Source organism: Malaya genurostris, chromosome 2 (assembly GCF_030247185.1).
Source record: "Malaya genurostris strain Urasoe2022 chromosome 2, Malgen_1.1, whole genome shotgun sequence".
NCBI classification, from domain to species: domain Eukaryota; kingdom Metazoa; phylum Arthropoda; class Insecta; order Diptera; family Culicidae; genus Malaya; species Malaya genurostris.
The window spans coordinates 237,208,495-237,235,795 of NC_080571.1; the positions used below are offsets into that span (position 1 = coordinate 237,208,495).

Genomic DNA, 27,301 nt, shown 5'->3' on the forward strand with positions numbered 1-27,301 from the left:
ATAACATTTCTGGCCTTTCTTCAATGACCTAGCTTAATGGCCGTGTCCATCTATTTTAATGATAATTTTACTTTCGAGAACAGCTTACGTCGCGTAATAAGCTAATTTTCGTTTTCAAATCTTGAGTATCAAATAGTGTTTATTTTAAGTGTTTTATTAGTATCATTGTGACTGCCTTGCGAGAATCCAGAATACAGTGGAAAAGGCTGTCGCTCAGTTAATATTGTTATAAAGGGTGATTTTTTAAGAGCTTGAGAACTTTTTTAAACAATAAAACGCATAAAATTTGCAAAATCTCATCGGTTCTTTATTTTAAACGTTAGATTGGTACATGACATTTACTTTTTGAAGATAATTTCATTTAAATGTTGACCGCGGCTGCGTCTTAGGTGGTCCATTCGGAAAATCCGCTTTTTTATCGACAAATTTTGTTCAGCGATGAGGCTCATTTCTGGTTGAATGGCTACGTAAATAAGCAAAATTGCCGCATTTGGAGTGAAGAGCAACCAGAAGCCGTTCAAGAACTGCCCATGCATCCCGAAAAATGCACTGTTTGGTGTGGTTTGTACGCTGGTGGAATCATTGGACCGTATTTTTTCAAAGATGCTGTTGGACGCAACGTTACAGTGAATGGCGATCGCTATCGTTCGATGCTAACAAACTTTTTGTTGCCAAAAATGGAAGAACTGAACTTGGTTGACATGTGGTTTCAACAAGATGGCGCTACATGCCACACAGCTCGCGATTCTATGGCCATTTTGAGGGAAAACTTCGGAGAACAATTCATCTCAAGAAATGGACCGGTAAGTTGGCCACCAAGATCATGCGATTTGACGCCTTTAGACTATTTTTTGTGGGGCTACGTCAAGTCTAAAGTCTACAGAAATAAGCCAGTAACTATTCCAGCTTTGGAAGACAACATTTCCGAAGAAATTCGGGCTATTCCGGCCGAAATGCTCGAAAAAGTTGCCCAAAATTGGACTTTCCGAATGGACCACCTAAGACGCAGCCGCGGTCAACATTTAAATGAAATTATCTTCAAAAAGTAAATGTCATGTACCAATCTAACGTTTAAAATAAAGAACCGATGAGATTTTGCAAATTTTATCCGTTTTATTGTTTAAAAAAGTTCTCAAGCTCTTAAAAAATCACCCTTTATATGTTATACATATTTAACTCAAATTACTACAAATGGAGAAATATGACCGGACAAATAGTAGATTTTTAGAACATACACTCTTAAATTGTATTGCTGAATCTCGGTAGAAAATGTCGAGATTTTCACAACCGAGTTTCGGCAAAATTGATAACTGGATTTGCTGATTTCGGTATATTCGTTGTTTACTGACAAGTTCAGCATAATATTATGCCAAACTTTGGAAAAAAACGAGCTTTAGCGAGTTATCAGAATATTACTTTAGCGAATTTCGGAAAAGTGCATGTGGGTTATTGAACAATCAGAAAAATGTCGTGTTGCCAAGCACGAGAACCAGTTTTAAATGTGTAGATCTTGAATCGCCATTCTACAGCCAATTTTCAATCCCGCGCATCCTCCCTTTTTCTCACTTCTTACAAACGGGTGGTTCTCTACTAAGCATCACGTAGACCATGCTCTCTACCGATTTTCATGCTACACGTCCAGCCCACAGTAATTTGCCCTGTTTTACAAGCTTTCCGATCTAAATTTCAATCGATTTTTTTTTTCAAAATTGGCTACAATCGAAAAATCACAAATACTACAAAAACTTAGAAAAAGTTTTGCAAGAAATTTTTTTTCTAACAGTTCCTGTCATGTAATGAGACAAAATTTTATGGAAAGCTGAAATGGTGTTTTTTTTTTGTAAATAGACTTGAGTTCTTATAACCGACTTTTTTGAGTGCAGAACTCAATTTTTATGATATTTTTGTAAATAGTTTTATTCGATAATTTTTTCAATTTTGTTAAACTCACCAGAACGACACTTTTTTATTAGGATCTGTCATTTTTATATTAGGGGAGACCGGGGCTATACCAGACACGGGGTTAAACCGGACAGCTTAAATATCTTCTAAATTAGTTATTATTTCGACCATTGAATTTGTGCACGCACTTTCATATGACAGACAGACGTCAATTTGCTGGATGACGCTGAGTCAATTTAGTTTGGCGTCAATCGTGTTCGTGTCAAAATGTATACGTTTACTACTGAAATTTTTTGTTGGAAAAGTTCTGATATATTGGGTATATTCGATTTCTGTGCATTGTAATGACGATCTGGTTAGTGTTTTCAATAGTTCATTTCGTACTGAATCTGGTAATTATTGAGTGCTTTCAATAACGTAGAAAATAAATGTATTATTACGTCTTGAAAACGAATTGTCCGTACGGGGCTAAACCGGACAAAAAAAGTGGGGCTCAACCGGACACATAATTTTCGACATGAAATTCTTAACAGATTCTTGAAACATATCTTAAGATTGATATCTATGTTTCTTTTCTACTTCTTATCACTCATAAAAACTAGATTTACTATATGCAACGAAACAATAAAATAGTATTCAATAAAGACTCTGACTGACTTAGTTTCAACATCATTTTGTTTTCAATTTCCAAGAAATGTTCGGTTTCGACCTATAGGGTGTTCGATTTCGCCACGCACTCTCTGAAATTTTGGATTTTTGGTTGGCCTTTATCGCGACTTTTTACGGAAACTAATGCATATTTTTCCAAACCACAAATTTGTAATTGTAGCTGAAGGTTGAAGCTACACAATGGTATGGATAACTTGGATAAAAACCTAGTTGTAATAGATGTTTTTTTTAATTTCCCAAAAGTGTCCGGCATAGTCCCAGTCTTCCCTATACTCATTTGAATAAAATCATCACACGGAGAACCCTTAGATCACAAAATTACAATGTTGCAATTGTTGTTTTACGCCCTGGTTGTTTCAACTAAAATGTTGTTGATTTAACTAACATATCTATTGATTTTGTCATAACCATTCAGGTAAACGAAATTGTTGTATTCCAATGCTGTCACTTGGCAGAGAAAGAAGACAGCAAAACGCAAAAAAAAATCTTTTGCGTTTCACCAAAAACGTTTCATATTGAAAATTTCCAATGGCAAATAAACGTCATTTATGTCAGTTACGTAGTTGCCATTTCATATAGGTGAAAGTATGCAGAAGAACATAAGAGTTAATTGTAAAACAAGTTTTCCCTGTACTGAACAGATATTCCTACAGTATAAATGTTTTAATTTCATCTGCGAGTATTGCATTTTCGGACAGTTCATGTCAATGTAATTAAAAACGCGTAACGCTTAAAAATTGCTACTAAAGTAAATTGATATTATTTGTATTATCTTGAAAGTGTATCTGTTGCATAAGGCTTATCAACAACTTTCTTGAAACCGGAATCCAGAAACCTCTTCTAGCGAACTATTCTGCAAGTGGAGGAAAAATTTCCCAATGCTCTGTGAACATTTTGATGGTGAACTCCTTCTTGGGAATTATAATAATTGTTACATTTTTATATCACCAGTGAGTTTAGTGATAAAGCTATGATCAGCTACTTAGGCAAAATTTCGTTGATCAAGCGGTGAACGATTAGCTGCTCCCCGATGAGACTAACAGTAAAACATAATTATTGCAATAGGCATTTTAAGTTCAAATAATTGAATAATTTGTTAAAACAACTGAGACATTTTTTGCTTTGTTTGCATGACTTTGCTGGGATTGTGTCATTGCTCGGTTGCACGAGTGACACCTCATTGTAACGTTTTATTTCCCGATTCGCTGGGTGTCATTGCTAAACTGCCAGCACGATAAATAAAAAATGACAGTTTAGTTAAATGAACAACCGATTAGTTGTACCAAATTCCAACCAATCAAATCAGAAAAACAACTTTCATTTTAGTTGTTTTGAGATCGCTGGCTTTTCCGTGCAAAAAGAAAGTTTTGCCTTTTTCCAAATAGATTGTTTTATGAGAAGGGCAAAACTTTTTCGTTGGTGATTTCATTTTTGAAAAACAAATGTGAAATAGTTTTTTATGGCAAGGTCTGCATGTTCAAAATAGTTTTATTGAATCCTGAGAAGTGCAATTAAAAGAAGCCTTTGTATCAAATGTGTTTGTAAACAAATTAACTAAAAGCGCAAATATTATTCAAAATATTTGAATAGATTATACAAAGCATATATATTCCTGGCCTTTTCAAAAATTTTATTGTTAAATTTATTTATGAAAATTTGAAAAATCTTCCTTCCAAAAGTTTTATTAGGGTTTTATAGAATGAAATAATCATTTGAACAGGATCATGCTTGATACACAACTGAATATAGAACATATTACCAATTCTAGTTCAATATTATGTAAGACTTTAACTTTATTCACATTAATTTAACCTGAAATTTTGATATATGTTTAAACATGTAGTTGGCGACGAACAATATTTCCTCATGCGCAATATTTCTCGGAAATGTTCATTCACAACAAATGCTGGTACAATCACAGATGCACGATACGTACGTACAGATCATCACATATATAGATCAAGCTAGTGTTGGTAGAAGCACGCAATTTTCTACAGATGATGACCATATATAATATAAGGTCTCCAATCCTGTTCCTATTACCACCCAATTCTCTGTTGTACACTACACCGCCTCTGTTAATTGCCTTTTAATGAAGGAATATGAACATGAACGAACTCTCCGGTGTTTTACATTTTTCAAACTCTGGTTTTACGAAAAAAACGAATATTTCATGAAATAGTTATCTACCGTAAGATAGTCGTAATAGGTACATCACTTCACTCTAGCTCTGAGAGAATTTCAACAAGAGAATGAAACGCTAGAAAGGATACTTTTTTGAACCTTATCTGAATGTGCCATTCCGAATCCAAACTTCCGTAGCAGTATGTGTCATGCACGGAACGTGTAAACAAAGTGCTGGTGAATTGTTGTAAATTTGTTAGTGTTTTTCGATTGTTTATATTTCGCATGGTGAAACTTGTGTAATCGTTAGAAAATATCGATTTGAAGGAACCCTAACCGGACCAGTTTTTTAGGTATAGCTGGATCACTCACCAAGTGAAAACAGTGAAAAGCAAATTTTCGGTTGGTGTCGTTTTGTCGAAAATCGATTCTCTCAAACTCTCGTGCTGTGGTGCCTCGTGGTGAAAACAGTGAAAACACTCGTCGCTATTTTTCTGTCAGTAAGCGGCCAGCCTTGATTGTCCGGAGTGCCTCGAGCATCGTGACGGCAAACACAAAGGTTTGAACCAATTGTTGTTGAATTGATGTCATGCAGTATGGTTTAATGTTTTTATTTATAATTGTATGGTCATCGTATGGCATAACTTTTTGGATCTGCAGGATCAATTAACAAGTGGACTTTTGTTTTCGATTTAAAAAAAACTGATGAAACATTTCAACTTCGAGTGCATTGTTCAAAAAGTTAGCATGGGGTGCATTACAAGGTGGTGAGGTAATATCATTCTACATGAAGCGCATGCGTACCTGCGTGGATTTCACAACATCAGGGAGATAATTTTCTCTCACTTGGAATGAACTTGAAATATATTTTTTGGTTGAGTTTATTTACTTTATCAATGATACAAAATTGAGCATTATAGGACAGTTTAGATCAAAATATTTCTATTGTTTTGAGTTCATCTGATCCATTTCAAGAAATATATTTACACCAAACTTTATTTTTTATTAAAACATTTGCCGAATATTTTATTTCATCGATAACCATTTGGTCAATACCGCCATCTGGGAAAAATGAGAATATTACTATTGCATTGTTGTGATATTTTATCTAGATTAACCCCTGAGCAGAAGAAATTTGTTCGATTTCTGCTATGGACTGAAGAATGGGAAACGGAACATATAATAGACGAAAATGATTGTCATTTAATACATTTAGAACAAAACAATCATCTTTAATCGAAATCTCAAATATGATTTTCGAGATGAAATTAAATATTGGAATATAACTGTTACATGCGCGACGTCTAACAGTGAGAGTTCTTGTACTCGTCGAAGCAACCACGCAACACACCATTCAACCTACTCTCCTATGAACTGGCAGCCGAGATGAGTAAACAGCAATAAAAGAGAAGAAGATAGAAAAGAAAAAGTGCACGTTCTTAACTCTGGAAAAATTACTTAAAAAGTTAGTGATTAGTCTACCTAAAGCTACATATAACTGCAATTTAGAATAACTTTATATTGGATTCGCAACTAAAAATAGCAAAGTTAAAACTTAACCTAATCGTGTGAATTAAAACTTAAAGGTTAAGTTCTTTCTGAAGATACAAGCATCGAGTTCCAGACAGTTTCTTTGGTAAATTGTTGGTTGGTAGCGAAAAGGCACTGCAAAATTTGTAAATCTTCATTAAAGTTTTCACAAAGCAGAAACACCCTTTTTTCTTTATCGCCAACAATAACAATGAACTGTAATAATAAACTTGTGGAAAATGATTCATAATTGTTTTCAAATATAATGGATGTTATTCGATACTCGTCTAGAAACACCGATAACTTACCAAAAAAGTAAGCTTATTAGTACCAGTAACTTATCTCTTGGACCCAACTAGAGCGATTCAGTGATTTGTAAAAGAATCTTATAGTTGACTCATGGTAAGTTGGTCTTAAGAGCTAAAGTGTTTGCTCAATCGCTCGTAGCAGAAACTACAAATGTTTAACTTTATTCATTTTACCTGATTTACCTAGAATTTATCAGGTGTATAACTTTGATTCCGTCGTTTTCCGATAGGTGGCTGTGGCTGGTCAAAATACATAGATGATAATTCCTTTAAAGTGAGTGTGTACAGTGCCTAACGAATTGTCATCGCCGTTTCAGTGACAGTTGTTCTTGTTTTCGTATTATTCACGCTCGAAAATGTCTGTTTATGTGCCTAATCATAACCGGTGATGAAAAGTGGGTTCGATACGATAATCCTAAACGCAGAAAATCATGGTAAAAGCCCGAGCATGCTACTTCGTCGAAGGCTAAACCGAATATTAACGGTGTCAAGGTTATGATTTGTATTTGGTGGAATCAGCTCGGTGTGATTTACTACGAGCTCTTAAAACCGGGTGAAACCATCACAGGAGATCGCTACCAAACGCAACTGTTGCGCCTCAGTCGCGCGCTAAAAGAAAAGCAGCCACAATATCAAGAGCGACATGACAAAGTCATCCTCCAATGACAATGCTCGGCCTCACGTCGCAAAAGTGGTCAAAAAGTACATGGAAACGCTGAAATGGGAAGTCTTGCCCCACCCGCCGTATTCCTCAGTGTCGCCCCTTCTGACTTCCACCTGTTCCGTTCGGTGGCACACGGCCTGGCAGATCAACATTTTCAATCCTTCGAAGAGTTGGAAAAATGGATTGCTTCATGGATAGCGTCAAAGGAGGACTCTTTTTTTCGAGTCGGGATCCGAAAATTGCCGGAAAGATGGGAGAAAGTTGTCGCTAGCGACGGACAATACATCATTTCGCAATTTACACAAAATATGTGGAAACTAACTTAGCACTGGAAGGGTTGAGCCCAAACGAGTGATGAGGAGATGGAATAGTAATCATAGAATATAGTTTCCAACCTAGTTTCGATGATTGTAAGACTCATTTTTTTATTTTTATCTTCAACCTTAAAATAGTCTTAAGCTTGACAAGTTTAATTGAAGCTTCGAAATAAAAACAGCATTCGTGTAAGGAGAAACAACAGTCGGTTAACAAACTCTTACTTTTCAGGTGAAGGGTGATTGGTATCTTTTTGACAACACTGTTTTTTGACAGATCACGCGTGAATCGGGCCTTGTGTGGAGCCGCGGTCAACATTTGCGTGAATCATCTTCAAATATTAAATTATATTGATCGTTCTATCGATTCCAATTTTCTCGAATCGTTTGTCTTTTTTTAACCAAAATACTATACCTTTTTAAAATCACCCTTTATAAGTAAAAATGCTGAATTTGATTTACTGAATCCACGCAGCCCGTTCTTCATGAACAAGACATCTGCGCGGCTAGTGATAATGAAACTCTTCCTTATTGCTAGTGATAGTAAGGCTCTTTCTAAGTTAGAGAACGTATAGCAACTGGTTTTCGAGATCCCTGAGCTACCATATCTCATCAGATTTCGCAATAATAATCTCAGATCTCAAATGTGTCAGTTAATTTTTTTTTTGTGTGAATAGAACTTCAAATACCGTGTACATGAGTGTTTTGTGTTCGGAATGCATTGTTTCGTAAATTTTTATTTCAAGGTTCCATTCACTTTCAATTTCAACATTTTTCCGAATGATATTAAAAAGTGTAAAAGTGATCTAGTATCCAGTGGGGGTAAAGGACAAATTAGATTAGCGATTCTGGGTGGAGTGTTCTCTTGAGGAAGAAACACATAGGAACGAGATTGGATCACGCATATGCCGTGCAAAGTTAAGCACGTACGGTGGTTCTACGCAATGGAGTTTCTTTTTGATTTCAGGGTAGTTCAATTGATAAAACAAATTCTACAGATAGCAGAGAATTTGGGGTTGTAGTCTCGCTTCTGGGCTAATTCCGTCACACATTTTCATTTCTGTCGTTTCATTTATCATCCTTCTTCCAGTCTATTTGTCTTTGGATACTTAGAGAAAAGTTCAATATTGCTTGTTTTTTACGTTTTAATACACGAAATGTAAATGAAAAACAGTTCATTTTGGTCATACAATGTGAACAAGAAAATTTTTGATTGTCCTAAATCTACAATCTCAATTTTCGTAAATTCTGTGTTTTTATTGTTTCCATAACAAACATTTTATATCGTTTTTTCTTTTGCATATTTAGAAGTACAAAAGTTAAAGAATTTTAAAAACAAAAATATTTAAAAAAAATATGTTCAAACTATTTCCGTTAAATGTTCGATCAGTTCCATGTTTCGATTTTAAATTGTCTTTTTGATCCTGAAACTGTAAGTTAGAACTTTGTGCGTAAAAATTCTATCAAGATAATTTATTTTGCATGGATCTTTAAAAAATGTCATTGTTGACAAAAAAAACCTGTTTTAATCCACCTAGTGGTGTAATGATGCCTTTTTCATATCAATCATACTATCATATATAACACTGTGGTATTCTTCAAAATAATTTTCTTCGATTCTTAAAAGAATAACCGGAATCGGTTTGTTTCACCGTCTACTGAGAAAAACTATCAATTGGAAAAGGACTTCATTTGAACCTAAGTTTGTAAAAATCGGTGGCGCCATTTATGAGAAAAGTTAGAACACATATTTTCTTTTTTTTTTGCACATTTTACCCCATAAATCCCAAACCGGAAGTCGGATCCAAATAATATTCAGGATTTTTTATGGGACCTCAAGATCTTTCATTTGAATCTAAGTTTGTGAAAATCGGTTCAGCCATCTCGGAGAAAAGTTAGTGCACTTATTTTCACAATTTTTTGCACATTTTACCCTATAGTTCCGGAACCGGAAGTCGGATCCAAATAATATTCAGGAATTTTGTATGGGACCACAAGACCTTTCATTTGAATCTAAGTTTGTGAAAATCGGTTTAGCCATCTCGGAGAAAAATGAGTGACATTTTTTTTACAATTGTTGTACATATCACCCTGTAATTCCGGTACCGGAAGTAGGATCCAAATGAATTCAGGAAATTTGTATGGAACCGTGACCATGAATCCTTTCATTAGAGTGACATTTTTTTTCACATTCTTAATTCATTATTCCGTCCTTTTTGGTGCATATCACCCTGCAATTCCTGAAGCGAAAGTCGGATCCAAATCATATTCAGGAATTTTGTATGCGACTATCTAAGATTGTGAAAATCGGTTTAGTAATCTCTGAGAAAAGTGAGTGACATTATTTTCACATTTTTGGTGCATATCACCCTGTAATTCCGATACCGAAGTCGGATCCAAATGAATTCAGTAAATTTGTATGGAACCGTGACCACGAATCCTTTCATTAGAGTCTAAGTTTGAGAAAATCGGTTTAGCCATCTACGAGAAAAGTGAGTGACATAATTTTCACATTTTTATTGCATTATTTTCACATTTTTTATGCATATCACCCTGTAATTCCGGAACCGGAAGTCGGTTCCAAATAGAATTCTGGAACTTTGTATGGGACCGTAGGGCCTTTCATTTGAATCTAAGTTTGTGAAAATCGGTTCTGCCACCTCCGAGAAAAGTGAGTGACATTATTTTCACATCTTTGGTGCATATCACCCTGTAATTCCGGAACCGGAGGTCGGGTTCAAATGAAATTTAGGAACTATGTATGGGACTATGAGACCTTTCATTTGAATCTTTATGAAAGTTTATGAAAATCGGTTCAGCTATCTCCGAGTAAAAAGGTTGACATAATGTTCACATTTTTGGTGCATATCACCCTGTAGCTCCGGAACCGGAAGTCGAATCCAAATGAAATTCAGGAACTTTGTATGAGACCGTGAGACCTTTCATTTGAATCTAAGTTTGAGAAAATCGGCCATCTCCGAGAAAAGTGAGCGACATTTTTTTCCACATTTTTAATGCATTATTTCGCCCTTTTTGGTGCATATCACCCTGTAATTCCGGAACCGGAAGTCGAATGCTAATGAAATTCAGGAACTTTGAATGGGACCATGAGACCTTTCATTTGAATCTAAGTTTGTGAAAATCGGTTAAGCCATCTCCGATAAAAGTGAGTGACAATATTTGTCACACACACACAGACATTTGCTCAGTTTGTCGAGCTGAGTCGAATGGTATATGACATTCGGCCCTGGGGGCCTCGATTCAAAAGTCGGTTTTTGCAGTGATTGTATAGCCTTTCTATATGAGAAAGGCAAAAAACAACGAATTAAAATAATTTGAATTTGTTCGAGATCGATAGGTTTCGATGGAAAATAATTCAGACCTTGATAAATCAAGTATAATCAGATTCGAACTTAATTTAAACGAAAACCTTGTATTTAGGAACAAAGCAAATCCATCCTCTCTACACGCTAAATCCACTCCAAGCACACATCCTTGCAAAATTTCATTGTCCCGACAAATCCGACCAAAAAACACAACCCCTACTTTGGTAGCGACCTTGTCATCGTGGCACTACTGCGCAGCAACCGGAGAAAGAGAGAATGCATTTCCCTTCAGCCTCCTCATCTGGGTGTGCTCTAGACTCTGCTCCCCGACATTGTTTGACATAGTGTTGAGATCTTCAAATTTCGATGAAATTGTGAAAATTGATTTGCAACGTTCCGAAGTGTAGTCATGTTTAGTGCTTGTTTTCCTTGAGAAAAAAAGTAAAAGCTGTACATAATTGTGGCCGCGTAGAAACGTCGAGTGAACGGAAGTGAGATGAAAAATCTGTCGGAAAATGTTTCAAAGTGAAAATGGCTTAATCAAATAAAAATGCTCTGGTGCCAGTGTCTGCTTTCGATGCAAACTTTTATCGCTGCGTAGACGAGCAGTTTTCCCATCTTTATCTCATTATTCATTGTTGTTCGATTCGGTCGGAAGTATGATTTCAGTTTAACCTGTTCATCAAATTTGCTGACACCACATCGTGCTTCTCCAAACTCGATTATGCAGTTGTGTGCAAAAAGTTTTAAATTTACCATCGTTCACTGTTATTAGTTAATGATTCGTGTGATAAAATGTATTGAAGATATGCTGCGAAAACGAGCCCCACGCGTTAATAATGAACTTGATGCTGAGAACAATGCCAAAGATTTGTGATTTAAATGCGCATTGTATTATGCACTAAAAAAAGGCTGCACACCCGAGTTGAATGACAGCGCGAGCATCAACACCTGTCATATCGTTTGTTTACAATGGCAACGTTCGAGCAATGCGTACAAACACTATTCATTAGAGTAATTCATTTTGAATCATAAGTAACTTAAGGTTGCGCATCAACGGCAGCTTTTTTTTCCTTCTGAAAGGCTTTTGACACCCACGGGTTGCCAACCTTGTAGCAATCTCTACTATCCAGAAGAGCGTTCATTTTCATGTAATGCCCTTGTGTGTACCCGTTATGTACGTAAGAAATGCAGATTATGAAATGAGGCTACAGTCATCTTCCGTTTGTAGTCCATTCTTGTTTCACCTAAATGTCATTGAGGTCATTTTTTTTCTATCCCTCCACTGCACAAACAAATAACTTCAGATAACAAACCCTACCCAGTGGGAAATAGCTTTCGTAAGCATACATCATTCTTTCTCGCACAATAACAGTGCCAGCAAAACTGGCCGAAGAACTTGATAATGTCGACTCATTAGTCGTGGGAGATTACGTTGAGTTCTCCGCAAAGTTAGCTTATGTTGCCAATCCGTCGAAAAACTACTCTACCCACAGGTGCGGAGCGAATTTCACGAATACATTGTTGTGCGATTTACGGCGCATCAACTAATGCACCGTTATGCAAATAAATGTATGTTCGCACATCGACAGAAACTACTATCATCCATCATCTTTGATACGCGGTAATCTAATATCGTTCGTTCACCAGTTTTATAGGTTGGTTTAAACCGTACGTGCGCGTAGTTTTTCCGCCTTCCAGATGATGTTGAACACGTCTAACCGTCGATGGTAAAACAGAAAAGCTTCGCTGGTTGAAATGTAGTTAACCTTCTGCTATCGAGCGCCGATGTGTTTCTTTGTGCGAAGGTGGTAGCTTCTGTTTCATTCAGAAACAGAACCGCTTTCTACTACTTTGCAACTCTTTTCAGTATTTTCAACGAATAACTGTTCCATTGCTTTGAAGTACTAGAATCCGCTTCGATTTTAAAAGCTTTCATTATTAAATCCTATTGCAATCAATGATATATCTCGGTTTTATATTTTTATATTCATATAAAAAATGGAAAATTTAATACATGAAAAATTGCTTTTTTCAAATTATTTCTTTTCAAATTAATGTCTGAGATGTTGAATTAAGATAATATGTTTGGTTACATAGTAAACTGATTTTGTAACGATTTGTTATCATTGTAAGAGGGTCGTCTAGTGCCTTAAACCAAAAAACCATACACAATTTTATTCGCAAGACTTGGCTAAATAAGCTTTTTTTTTGTAAGATTAAAAAGTTTTACGCCTATTTTTGGGGACTATACAACTGCCTGGGAGAAACCGAACACGGCATCGGAAAGTAGAAGAATAAAGGTTTACCTACACGGGTAAAAATCCATTGCCAGTGGATTAAAAATCATGAAATCATGAATCATGTCTATCATGAATAATAAGCCATGATTTCATGAACAATAATACATCTTTCATGAAAATTTTCATGATATCAATCATTTTGCTCATGAATTTTTATGAGAAAGCATGGTTCATGATTTCATGATTAAAAAATCATGGTACCGGTAATAGACTTTTATCCGTGTAGTGGTATAATTATACTTTTCTCATATTACTTACTTGAATAAAAGCACAAACTTTCTTTGGGTATAAACTACAATAACCTTTTCAAATAATTTGTGAACAATTTCGTCCCTTTAATATAGATTTGAATATGGCAACACTGCACGCTATAAAACATTGAACAAAGCACGCTGTGTGCTAGGCAGTGGTGTTTTCTTCTTCCGTACCAGCACATACCGATGCGTACCAGTTTTGCATAATTTTGTATGACAGTCGGAAGTCGGATCTGGATGAAATGGTACAGTATCCTTAAAGACACTGTGAGCTTTAATTTGAATCATGATTTGTAAAAATCGGTTTAACCGTTGCTGTTCATTTTTTTTCAGAAAAATCAACTCTGCGACTTGATATTTTTGAGATTTCCGAAAATGTAAATTTATTTTTGATGCCAAATATCTTAAGATTGTCTGAAACGTGAAGATCTGGTGTCCCAAAGGTCGATTTTATTCAAAAAAATCGCGATGACACTAGATCTCGATGTTTCGGGCAATTCTGCCAAATATCTTGCATCAACCATATTTTTTCGAATTCGGAAATTTGATGTGATTTTCAACAGCGAAAAGTTTTAAATTTTAACCACCGTTATTCGATTTAGCTCAAATTTTGCATCAACAAAATCATGCCTTAAAAATATCGATTTTTTGATGTGGAACACATCTTTATTTTCTATATAGGGGTGCAAATCAGAAACTCGAGGAAAAACACACGTAGAAATGTGGTCAGGTTTTAAACACTTACAGCTCAGTATATTTTGTATCAATTTTTAATATTATTTCATCATTTGATTGGAAATATTTCTAAGATTCGATTTGAATGTATCAAGCCACGTATTTTCAATTATAAATGATTAAAATTTTGATAAGTAGTGAGCAGTGTCCTATTTTGTTTGCTAAAAATCCCGGATTTCCCTGCCATAGACGACGGTTTTGAAGGAGTAAGCGATATTTCAAAGCATCGCTCTGATTGGTCAATCGATGCAAGAGCGAAGCTGTTGGAAGCACGTGAATCTATAAATAGAAGCAAAATTATAGCTAACGTTTCAGTCCTACGGGTAGCATGCTAGAGGGTGGTTGTTGACAGAAAAACAAAGAGTGCCATAAAAGGATTTGAAGCTTTAATTGGTATGCTCTGATCTTGTGTCATGCAAGCTCGGATGAAATTCCATGTTATGTGGTTTCGCCTGAGAAATTGACAACTACCCAGGGTAAATTTTGAGTGCTTAAGATTAATTTCTAATTTATGTAAGATGAACTCGATTGATAATGAGAAAGAGTTTATCGCTTCAACCGATCGCAGAATGGTAGAGAAACTTAACGCTATAAAAATAACTGCTTGCATACAAAACTTGAACACAAGCTTGGCGAAGAGAAGCTTAAATATCAAAATCGTATCGCAAGTATGTACAAAGATATAATTGCATACATTTGGGATATTGGTGTAATTTCGTCGGCTATAAAACCAACAATGTTCGATGTTGGTTTCTAATAAAGATCAATCTAAGCAGAATCTCGTGCAATTGCGGATTCAAAATTGTGACGATTGATTGAACTGTTTGATTGTAGATCAAATTTTGGTTGGCTCGAACAACCCCATGGGGCTGATCCTTGTAACAGTTCGGCTGAAAAGTTCGTATCGTTTAATAGAAACACACATTTTTTTGCCAAAATTCGTTTTTATTATTCAACATAATTGCCATCAGAGGCGATACAGCGATTATAGCGATCTTCCAACTTTTCGATACCATTTTTGTAGTACGATTTGTCCTTTGCCTCAAAATAGGCCTCAGTTTCAGCGATTACCTCTTCATTGCTTCTAAATTTTTTACCAGCGAGCATTCTCTTGAGGTCTGAGAACAGGAAAAAGTCACTGGGGGCCAAATCTGGAGAATACGGTGGATGAGGGAGCAATTCGAAGCCCAATTCGTTCAATTTCAGCATGGTTTTCATCGATTTGTGACACGGTGCATTGTCTTGATGAAACAAAACTTTTTTCTTCTTCAAATGAGGCCGTTTTTTTTTAATTTCGTCCTTCAAACGCTCTAATAACGCTATATAATAGTCACTGTTCATGGTTTTTCCCTTTTGAAGGTAGTCGATGAAAATTATACCATGCGAATCCCAAAATACTTTCCTGCTCCACGTTTGATTTTAGGAGATTTCAATTCGCACGGAATGATGTGGGGTTCCGTTTACAATGATAGCAGATCATCTCTAATATATAATATTTGCGACAATTTTAGCATGACGGTACTAAATATGGGTAGCATGACACGGATCCCAAGACCTCCTGCACGTCCAAGTGCATTAGATTTATCTCTTTGTTCGACTTCAATTCGACTAGATTGCACCTGGAAAGTATTTCCTGATTTACATGGTAGCGATCATTTACCAATCATCATCTCAATTAGCAGTAACAAAGGCATTGCTAATTCAGTTAATATTCCATATGATTTGACAAAAAATATTGACTGGATTAAATACCAAAGTAATATTTCAAGTGTCTTAACTTCAATGGAAGAGCTTCCCCCACTTGAAGAATATGACTTCCTCGTTTGTTCGATTCTGGAGGCCGCAGAACAAGCCCAAACCAAACGATTTCTTGGTCCATCGTCTAACAGAAGACCTCCAAATCCTTGGTGGGACAAAGAGTGCTCAGATGCTAAACACGCGAAACAAAATGCTTTCAAGACGTTTTTAAAACGAGGAGGAGGAACTCCTCAGAATTTTGAAAAATTCTTGGTTTTAGAAACCAAGTACAAGAACATACTTCGGGTTAAGAAATGCAGCTATTGGAGACATTTTGTGGAAGGTTTGTCAAGAGAAACCTCAATGAGCACTCTTTGGAATACGGCCAGACGAATGAGGAATCGTAACGTAGGAAATGAGAGTGAGGAGTACTCGAATCGATGGATATTTGATTTTGCGAGGAAAGTTTGTCCAGATTCCGTTCCTACGCATAGCATTGTTAGGGAGTCTTCTTCAAATGATGATTCCATTGATAGCCCCTTTTCAATGATGGAATTTTCCATAGCACTCATGTCTTGTAACAATAACGCTCCTGGATTGGACAGAATTAAATTCAACTTGGTGAAGAATCTGCCCGACCTCGCAAAAAGACGTTTGTTGGAATTGTTCAACAAGTTTCTTGAGCAAAATATTGTTCCACCTGACTGGAGACAAGTGAAAGTTATCGCCATTCAAAAGCCGGGGAAACCAGCTTCCAATCACAACTCATATAGACCCATTGCGATGTTGTCCTGCATCAGAAAATTGTTCGAAAAAATTATTCTACGACGTCTCGACACTTGGGTCGAGACGAACGGTTTGTTGTCAGATACTCAGTTTGGCTTCCGTAGAAATAAAGGGACGAATGATTGCCTTGCATTACTTTCGTCTGACATCCAAATTGCCTTCGCTCAAAAGCAACAAATGGCATCTGTATTTTTAGACATTAAAGGAGCATTTGATTCAGTTTCCATTGATGTTCTTTCAGACAAGCTCCACCAACATGGACTCCCAGCGGTTATAAATAATTATTTGCACAACCTTTTGTCAGAGAAACGCATGCATTTTTCACATGGCGATTTGGCAACAATCAGAATTAGCTACATGGGTCTCCCGCAAGGCTCATGCCTCAGTCCGCTCCTCTATAATTTTTACGTGAATGACATTGACAGCTGTCTAGTAACCCCATGTACACTAAGACAATTGGCAGATGATGGCGTGGTTTCAGTTACTGGATCCAAAGCTATTGATCTGCAAAAACCATTGCAAGATACCTTAGATAAATTGTCCGTTTGGGCTGTTCATCTTGGTATCGAATTCTCTGCGGAGAAAACAGAGCTGGTCGTCTTTTCAAAAAAGCATGATCCCGCGCAACTTCAGCTTCATATGATGGGAAGAATAATCGAACAGGTTTTGACTTTCAAATACCTCGGGGTGTGGTTTGATTCCAAATGCACGTGGGGAGGACACATTAGGTATCTGATAACGAAATGCCAACAAAGAGTAAATTTTCTTCGAACAATAACAGGGTCTTGGTGGGGTGCTCATCCGCAAGATCTAATAAAATTGTATCAGACAACGATACTTTCAGTGATGGAATATGGAGGCGTTTGTTTTCGTTCCGCTGCAAATTCTCATATTATCAAACTTGAGCGAATTCAGTACCGTTGTTTGCGAATTGCTTTAGGCTGCATGCATTCGACACATACAATGAGTCTTGAAGTTCTGGCGGGAGTTCTTCCATTAAAAGATCGATTTTGGGAGCTTTCATCACGCCTGCTAATAAGATGTGATGTGCTGAATCCCATGGTAATTAATAATTTCGAACGACTAGTCGAGCTTCGATCTCAAACAAAATTCATGACAGTATATTTTAACCATATGTCACAGGAAATCAACCCTTCAAGATATATTCCTATCCGTGTCAGCCTCCTAAATGTACCTGACTCAACTTTATTTTTCGACACATCCATGCAGCGCGAAGTGCGTGGAATCCCGGACCACCTACGCTCTATGGAAATCCCAAAAATATTTTCAAGTAAGTTCAGGCATATTAACTCTGAGAAAATGTTTTACACGGACGGATCGCGAATGGAAGAAGCGACAGGGTTTGGTATGTTCAACAATAATGTTTCGGCCTCATTCAAGCTTCAAGAACCTGCATCTGTTTATATAGCAGAGTTAGCAGCAGTTCATTATAGCTTGAATGTAATCGTCACATTATCTCCAAACCATTATTTCCTCTTCACAGATAGTCTGAGTGCAATTGAAGCCATTCGCTCAAACGCTGCTGGCAAAAATGAACCGTTTTTCTTGGGTAAAATAAAACAGTGTCTGAACGACATATTGAATAATAATTATCTAATCACAATAGTTTGGGTTCCGGCTCATTGCTCCATTCCAGGCAATGAAAGAGCCGATATTTTAGCCAAACGTGGTGCTATTGAGGGTGAAATTTATGAGAGACCGATTGCTTTCAACGAATTCTATAGCGCGTCTCGCCAAAGAACACTTGCCAGCTGGCAAGCTTCTTGGGATAAAGATGATCTGGGTCGGTGGATGCACTCAATTATTCCTAAAATATCGACAAAGGCATGGTTCAGGGGACTGGATGTGAGTAGAGATTTCATTCGTGTGATGTCCAGACTCATGTCCAATCACTACACGTTAGATGCACATCTCCTTCGAATTGGACTTTCCGAGACTAATCATTGTGCTTGCGGCGAAGGTTACCGCGATATTGACCATGTTGTTTGGACATGCGTGGAGTTTCGTGATGTCAGATCTCAACTAATAAATTCCTTGCGTACCCAAGGTAGACTATCCAATGTCCCAGTTCGCGACATTCTTGCTTGTCGTGACCTTCCATACATGAAACTTCTTTATCATTTCATTAAATCCATTGGAGTTCCAATTTAAATTTTATTTTATGTTAAACTGTTTTCTCTTCCATGAGTTCAACCAATAGCCAACTATAGGATATTGAATATAAGTGGTGAACTGATACAAACAATCCTGAAATAGTTATAAGATCATGTACAAAATAAATGTATTTTATTTAATGTAATTAAAATAGCAACTCGCTTGATAAAAACAGTGTTTAGATTAACTAATGAGTACCAACATACTAATATGATATTCGAAATGTATTAGGTTTAAACTACTATGTATTGTGGATGCCACGGCGAAGAAAAACTTATGTATATTGCCTATGAAATAAACGTATTTATGAAAAAAAAAAAAAAAATCCCAAAATACAGACGCCATAACCTTACCGGCCGATTGTTGAGTCTTTCCACGCTTTGGGTTCGGTTCATCGCGTGCAGTCCACTCAGCTGACTGTCGATTGGACTCCAGAGTGAAGTGATGGAGCCATGTTTCGTCCATTGTTATATATCGACGAAAAAAATCGGTTTTATTTCGATATAACAGCTCCAAATACTGCTCAGAATCATCAATTCGTTGTTGTTTTTGATCGATTGTGAGCTCACGCGGCACCCATTTTGCACAAAGCTTTCTCATATCCAAATATTCGTGAATAATATGTCCAACACGTTCCTTTGATATCTTTAGGGTGTCAGCTATCTCGATCAACTTCACTTTACGGTCATTGAAAATCATTTTGTGGATTTTTTTCACGTTTTCATCGGTAACAGCCTCTTTTGGACGTCCACTGCGTTCATCGTCTTCGGTGCTCATATGACCAGTACGAAATTTTGCAAACCACTTACGAATTGTTGCTTCGCCCGGTGCAGAGTCTGGATAACACTCATCAAGCCATTTTTTTGTATCGGCGGCACTTTTTTTCATCAAAAAGTAGTGTTTCATCAACACACGAAATTCCTTTTTTTCCATTTTTTTCACAATAACAAAAGTAGCTTCACTCAAAATGCAATATCTCACAAACTAATAATCAGACAGCTGTCAAATTTATACACGTATCTTTTGAAGGTTGGTACTAACTGAAAATGGTATGGATTTAATTCTAGTGGCGCCCTCTCATAGAAACGATACGAACTTTTCAGCCGATCTGTTAAGCAGTATGTAGCCCCAAGAATGGGAACAGCATTGACAAGTTATTCAAAAGCTGGTGATTGCTTGTGTAGTTCTTAAGACCTGTTTGCAATGAAGTTGTTGGAGAACTAAGAAAATACTTGGTATAGCTATAAATCGCCAAGTAAGCAATAAGAACAGTGAACAAAAAACAGACACTAGTTGTAGTTCTTGCTGTGGCACAGTGTAGTCCCTGAAGACAAAATTCCAGTGTATGCGGATTTCAAATTCTTCCTCTTCTGTAGCTCAAAAATGGTGTATCTCAGAATCGAAGAATGGTTTTAATAGAAACGAAATCTTCTCCGTGACTTCCACATGACCAGTTAGTCTCTTATAAATATTATTTCGAATTTTGTGGAATCATCTGTTGGGACATGAATAAATGCACACTTATTACTTCAGTGACATCGCCAGCTCAAGTATTTTCTTGAAGATTTTTCAATGTATAAATTTGTCGTTTTAGTTAAAGATGTGATGAAAAACAGCGTCTTGAATACTCAACTTCAAATGTCTTACCTAATCAGATGCCAATTCATTCATTTTTTTTAGAGAACACAAACGATGATTGTGCCATTTAAATTCACGTTTTTTCGCGTTCATTTTTTGCCCTTCGGACATTCAAACTGCTATACATTTTTCATCTTCCTGTATCAGAAATCCGTTTCATGCTACATTGTAATACGAAAAACGATATTGAAGCAAATTGCACCGGTTGCTCTTAATATTAATATAAACAGTTTGCTGTCAAATTATTATAGCTGTTATCATCTATGAGGGCACGTAGAGGACTATCGAAATTGATTATTTTACCTTGAATTTACCTGCTATATTATGATATTGACAATGACTTACCACAGTTGTTTGATTCAATTTATTGCAAAGATGTTTTCTTTCAGTGGACAGTCTGCCAAAAAACAGCAGAAACATAGAAGTGTAATCGATATTTGCGAAAAGCTTGATTTTCCCTCATAAAAACAAACGTTACATCATTTCTTTGTGATACTTGTGTTGATAGCACCCAAGTCGTATTTCTATTTTACTCGCCGGGACAGCAAGAACTAGTTCAGGGTCATCTTGCCAAGGAATGTCTCCGTTTGACCAGATTTACCCTGATATTTTTCTTTGCTAGAAACGTTTGCTCCATTTGCCTATACTTAAAACCGTTCCAATTTCCAATGGACCCAGATTTGTTCCACGAGCAGCACCAACTGTCATAAGTAGTCCTCTTTTACTATTAGCGGTTCTACTAGCATTGAAACGGTTCGTAGTCGCGTGTTACTCCTGCACAGGAAAGGCACTAGTAGAGAACTCGTATCGAAACTGACAACAGTGCGGGTTCAGGTTCGATTCTAATAACACAAAAAAAGTGAGTGAGTTGTTTCAGGTTTGCATTGAGCAGTAGATCAAGAATTCGTTTGAAATTCATTTAATTACCTTCGTAGAATGAAACCATTCATGGCTGATAGCTAAATTCAAGTTTAATTTGAATACTGAATACAAACAAAAAGACTACGTAGCCGATAGAAAAAAAAACAATTAGCAATGTGCCGAATGAAACTCGCCATGTGACAGTGTCTTGAAGAAACTAAAATACCCCTATCTAAACACTAAAGTGCTTAAAAGTTAACAGCAAAATGCTAACACGTGCCGTTAATGCGTTTCGCAAGCGAAAGCCAAAGCAATCGGGCAGCGGTCCGGATCAGGAAGGGCTAACGGGTTTCAGTGAACCCGAAACGGAAACCGACGATTGCGTGAGCTGTCGTTCGGAACCGCTTGGAGTGTTCGAAGATGTATCCAAACGCGGTCGGGATGCCCGACTGACCGACGATGAATCAAACCAGCGGACAGGTGGTGGTACTCGATTCTCCAGGTTTGCCAGCTCAGCCAGCGCAAACGGTTCATCGTTGCTACGGCTTCGATCGCGATCACGATCGAAAGACCTCGTCGCAGGAACCGGCAGTCTACCTAATAGTACGATAAGTAGTAAAGAGTGTGTGAATTGTGGTAATTTGGTTGGTAATGGTGAATCGAAACGATCCGAACATATTAAAGGCAAATGCCGAAAAGGTGATGGGGTGGAAAAATCTTGCCACAAACAGCGAAAAACGACGGATACGGTTAGTGCCTCTTGTGGCAATGATAGCCGCCGCTGCAAGGATGGCGCTAGCTCTAGTGGTGCAAGGAAATCAGGTGTGGTGGTGTGGCCGTTTTGGGTCGTTTTCTGGTTTGTAGAAGGTGTGACGGACGGTTTCGTAATCGATTGCACGTGAGACATAACTGTATTTGGAGTATCCTCCTGTACGCTTACCTCGCGGTATACCTTTCTACTGTTTTCCTAGCTCGGCTCAGTGAGTTGAAGCTAGGTTTGAGTGTGACTTGATCTCAATTGTATTCGAACATTCACAGAAAGAGACAAACAATATTAGCAACGAAATCTCTGTCACACCTTCAAACAAACATCAACGCGTTGTGATGAGTTTCTAGTTTCTTTTGTCTTACTTTATTGTGTTTGCCTGTCTTCTTCTTCTTCTTCTTCTTCTTCTTCTTTATGCGTGTCGTCTTTTGAATATTATTGCATACTTTCTGATACATATTCATTATTTTTAAATTTTTTTTTCATCAGAGAGGTTATTCGTTTTACGTGGACAACAATGCAGATTGAAAATATTTGTAATACTAACTTCGAATAACGATTTGAACAATTTGTAGTCTTTTGGTTATTCGAAACGTTCAATTGATCAAATGCGAGATTTCATTACCCATAGAATATTACAGAATGTCTTGTTGGGATTGATTTACTTACTTCACCTTACAATTCGTGCTTGCGAAGTCTTATACTGTATCCAGTACGCGTTTATAAATATATTGGATTATCACAGCTCAATGCCACTTAAGGCACTAAAGCTCCTTAGATCATCCAAAACTCAATACCCAATACCTAACTTTTAATTTTTTTTTAAATTTAATTTTTTTTTTATACATAATGGTTCTCTTTTCAATGTTTCACCTACACTATGTCGGAAATAGTTCGCTGCTTCATCCATTCAAATCCACTTAGAACGCGTTGAATTTCTGTCATCATATTCCGCATTTCATTTTAGTTTAAAATCGTGGAATCGTATATCACGTAAAACAAAATTCTCTTAAAAATCTACCAAAACTTTTAAAGGGTGATCAAAGTTGGTGATTGCCGATAATTTGACAGAAGCTGCACGATATTTCTCTACATTGTATACAACAATTATCTACATTGTATACAATATTTTCAATCCGGTAGAAGATGCTACAAGAACTCGTGTCTCTTAATGCATGAACCGTGAGAGAATTTTTCTACATTTCTTCGCTCCACTTCATACTCTGAGTATTTCACGGCCCTTACCAAATTGATACACTTTTGTAATGATCGGCGCTGTGTGGAATTTACCAAGAGAGAATCGAATCGATGATTTGACTTGATGATTCGCACACTGTGTTGCAATATTTCAAAACCCTTGTGTGGAGCATTCATAGACACAACTTATACAAAGGTTATATGCACATAGTTAGAATAAGCGGCAATAGTAAAATTATTCTATCGCAATTATCAACTGCCCATATAGAATCGGATTGCGAAACGAGAATAAGCGACCGTTTGTCGCTTCAGAGAGAATCCCCACAGCAGCGTGCTAACTCGTGATGCTCAGACAGGTCATCGAGAGAAATTCGCTCTCGCACTAGTGTCCATTCTTTGTTAAATCAACCATGCCTGTTTTTTGTTGCTGAGATGATATCCGTCTCTATTTGATGGCACTGATTGAATCGTGTGTAGAGTTAGTAGAGAGTGATTGCATTTGAAATCAAGAATCGTTTTTTATTCGTCTCTAATTTCAAATGTTCATTGATTATAATCGAAAACGTGCTTTATCCACCTAGAAGTGAAATGATACCTTTTTTATCGATCTACATGTTTTCTGCATCAAAATTCGTTCGCCTCTCCGAAATTATGACAAAAAAATGATTATCGGTTGCCTTAATAAATAAATAGGACAAAATATTTATTTAAATAATCAGGACAATTTCAATAAATAAACTTATTTTCTTGAATATATTGGAGTGATATTGAAACACTGAAAAATTTGACATAAAAGTTTGTATAACTCGGAAAGTAATCATCAGATCCAAAAACAATAGCGTACATACTTTCAGGACGACCTTTCATTTGCAACTAGTTTGGTCAAAATCGGTCAAGCCTTCTCTGAGATTCTCACCTCTTCATTTGGCACACACAGACATTTGCTCAATTCGTCGAGCTGAATCGATTGGTGTATGAAACTTGGTCGCCTGGGCCTCGGAAAAGTTTTACAAAGTTTGAGCGAATCCTATACCAAGACGTGTTACAATGTATATCTTTTTACACAACTTCATACACTCAAATCTCTTTTTATGCGGTTTTATACGGTTCGCAGTCGAAATCAATTTTACGATTTTATGACCGTAAATATGTAGTAGTCATTTAGGGCTTTTGGAACCTCAAGTGTATTAGTTGGTGCTAAGCGCAAACCACTATTTTCTTTTTGTTTTACGTTTCGTCTTTGATTTATCAGTGCATTAGCAGTTTGTGCTGAACTACTAATGTTACCTTGCGGTTCAACATAAACCGCTAAGCAGACGTAAAGTAAATACTTTTTGCAAATGCGTAATATTTTTTTTGATAATTTTTATTTTAAAGCTCTTATTAAAACCTACAGAGTGATGGCTATCTCATCCGTGCCTTTTGAAAAATGAAGAAGTTACAGCTAAAACAATTTACAGATATATTCGAAATTTCAAGTTCTCGTTGAAAGATAATCATTTAAACAGTAGAATATTATTCTACAGGTTAAAGGCACTAAATTTGCTCATGATATCCTTTCTTCCAAAAATATTATTTTCTATTATTACATTTACATGAATCATTCCTACTTATATTTAAGGTTTTAAGTTTTTGAAAATTGTATGAGTACTACGAGCATCGTCAATACAGTCTTGTGACGATTGTGGTTTCTGTAATCGGAACGAAAGAATGGTATTTCTGTGTGCCTGGAATCATTTTGGTATCCTCATAAACACTACTCCACTCGGTCACACCCCGTTCATATTCTTCTTGTGACACGTAACAAAAAGACATGGTCGTGAATGCATCTCAACGTCTCTGCTCTGCCCATTCATATAATTGTTTTGCAGTTGTGATTGGGTTTTCATGTAGTTTAGCCAAGCTTTCACGTCGTGCCATTCGCTTTAAATTACCTTTACCATGAGAAGTTGCAAAAAAATGCCACTCAGCATCAATGTTATACATTGATTTATATTTACAGAGACTTGTAAATTATTTTCTGTTTTTGTACTGCGAGGCAGCTCCGTCAGACATAAATATTTCTGTTTTTAATTTGAATTTTGTCTTTCAAAAATGATGTTAAAATGTTATGTGAACTTCTAAGCAACTTGCAGTGTTTTGGTCTTAATGCTGCAAATGTACTAAATCCAATATTTCCATCTGGAAATTCCTTCTTATAACCCAAATAAATTTCTTTCAATGATGAATATAGCAATCGTTTTTGTTTGCGTTCACACTTACCATTCATTTTGACTGTGACGCAATCTCTTGATTCCGGCATTACTCTGCTGACGTCATAGCTGTTGAAATATTGAAGCACCTTGTTTTCTATCGTTTCGTTCCTGCTGCGCCCCGTTTGTTTCCTGGCTTTTTTTCGTTCGTTGATTCTCTTGCCTCCGACACAATGTATTTGCGTTCGCCTTGAATTGGGTGGCTATTTTCTCCTTTGACCACGAGCTTGGCAAGACTGACAACAAACGCACTTTTTCATTCCTAGTGCAATCAGGCTTAGCAAACTGCTCTATCATTTTAGTAATCACTTCATCCAACTCTGCTGCTTTCGTTTTGAGTCATTCTGGATCTTCTTCATCCGCCGGGAACCCGAATATTTGCTTTTTTATACCTCTTGAAATATCCAAATATTTTTCTCGAGGATAATTAACATTCCGGGTTTTCTTCGTTGATATCGAATACACGTTGATGCGATGCCCTTGTTGAAGAGTTCAATGTTAGGTGCTCTTGAATACTCCGCCGCGACTGATGCTTCAGAAGATGCTGAGTTGATTGAAGCCTGAATGTGAAGGCTGAAGGTACTTCCTCTAAATCGTATTGCGATGTGGATGGTTGTGGTTCCGTTGTTTACTGTCCTTCTGTTTCCGACGTATGACTTTCCTTATAAGCCCACCTACGACAGCGATCACAAATGCTTAACGTGGTATTCAATTTAACCTTGCACTTTTGAGCTTCTAATATTCCAATTATGGTTTTCATTAATTGGAAAAAATTTCCGGAGCACACAAAACCAGAAAAAGGTTTACAAACCATATTGTAGTATTGTAACTGTTTCGAAAGAGATTTGTTATAAACTGATATTTGTTCTACGATGCATAGCTATTCATATGTGAAACAGGTAGCAATTCACCGGTACGTACATTGGTTGTAAACAGTAGGTAGTCAACTGGCACATCTCTTTGATTCTACATGTGTTTATTAGCTTTGGCGTAGTTACGTTAGTTCTACTGTTTAAATGATTATCTTTCAACGAGAACTTGAAATTTCGAATATATCTGAAAATTGTTTTAGCTGTAACTTCTTCATTTTTCAAAAGGCACGGATGGGGTAGCCATCAATCTGTAGGTTTTAATAACAGGTTTAAAATAAAAGTTATTTAAAAAAATTAAAACCCTGCTCTTTTTATTTAACTTTCTCGGATTATTTTGTAATTATTGAGAAAAAAATTTTTTTTTCAGTGTATATTTTTTTTAAGTGCCCAATCGATTCCCTACAACATCTTCCTAAACGCCATTTTTGTACAATTAACGGTTCCCCAGTTACAACGATCAAATCGGCATTTTTTGTGAAATGCAAAAATACATACGCCCTTTCAAAAAATCAGTCGTGAGTCGGATTGATCTCTCCATCGGTTCAAAACATATGGTTTGCCATACTGAAGCCATGTGCAAAGTTTCATCCAAATCGGAGAAGGTCGAGTCTGATGATCTGCTAAGCATTTTGGGAATTGCTCAATAGAAAAATTCGGTGCTCTGCACGTCGAGCAAATCTGTCAATAACTTCATCAATAAAACCGCTGCGACGTTGCAACTGAAACAGCAATTTGTTTTCAACTGCCATACGCATAAGCCACTGAAGCCTCTCCTGAAGGTGTGCATACAAGTCCTTATAGTGCCGAACGAGACAGTTTAGAGCTGAGCTGAGAAATTTCTTCTCTTCTTGAACCTGTGGAGTAACTCATGTTCACAGAAAAGACACT

At 36.7% G+C, this 27,301-nt stretch overlaps 1 protein-coding gene across 7 annotated transcripts in view; it reads left to right on the forward strand.

Annotated features, from left to right (window-relative positions):
• The window catches only part of LOC131428228 (trafficking kinesin-binding protein milt), a 305,336-nt gene that overhangs the window by 260,813 nt on the left and 17,222 nt on the right, over positions 1–27,301 (forward strand). Inside the window, exons 1-2 of one of the 7 annotated variants that reach the window (XM_058591995.1) lie at positions 11,179–11,328; positions 21,401–21,929. The exons of 4 other annotated variants lie outside the window; for them this stretch is intronic. In XM_058591995.1, coding sequence (XP_058447978.1) covers positions 21,593–21,929 — 337 coding nt within the window. In that variant the 5' untranslated portion in view covers positions 11,179–11,328; positions 21,401–21,592. Of the gene's footprint in view, positions 1–11,178; positions 11,329–19,849; positions 21,325–21,350; positions 21,930–27,301 lie in introns of those variants that run through there. 2 more of the 7 variants (XM_058591993.1, XM_058591994.1) reach the window with 2 other exon arrangements.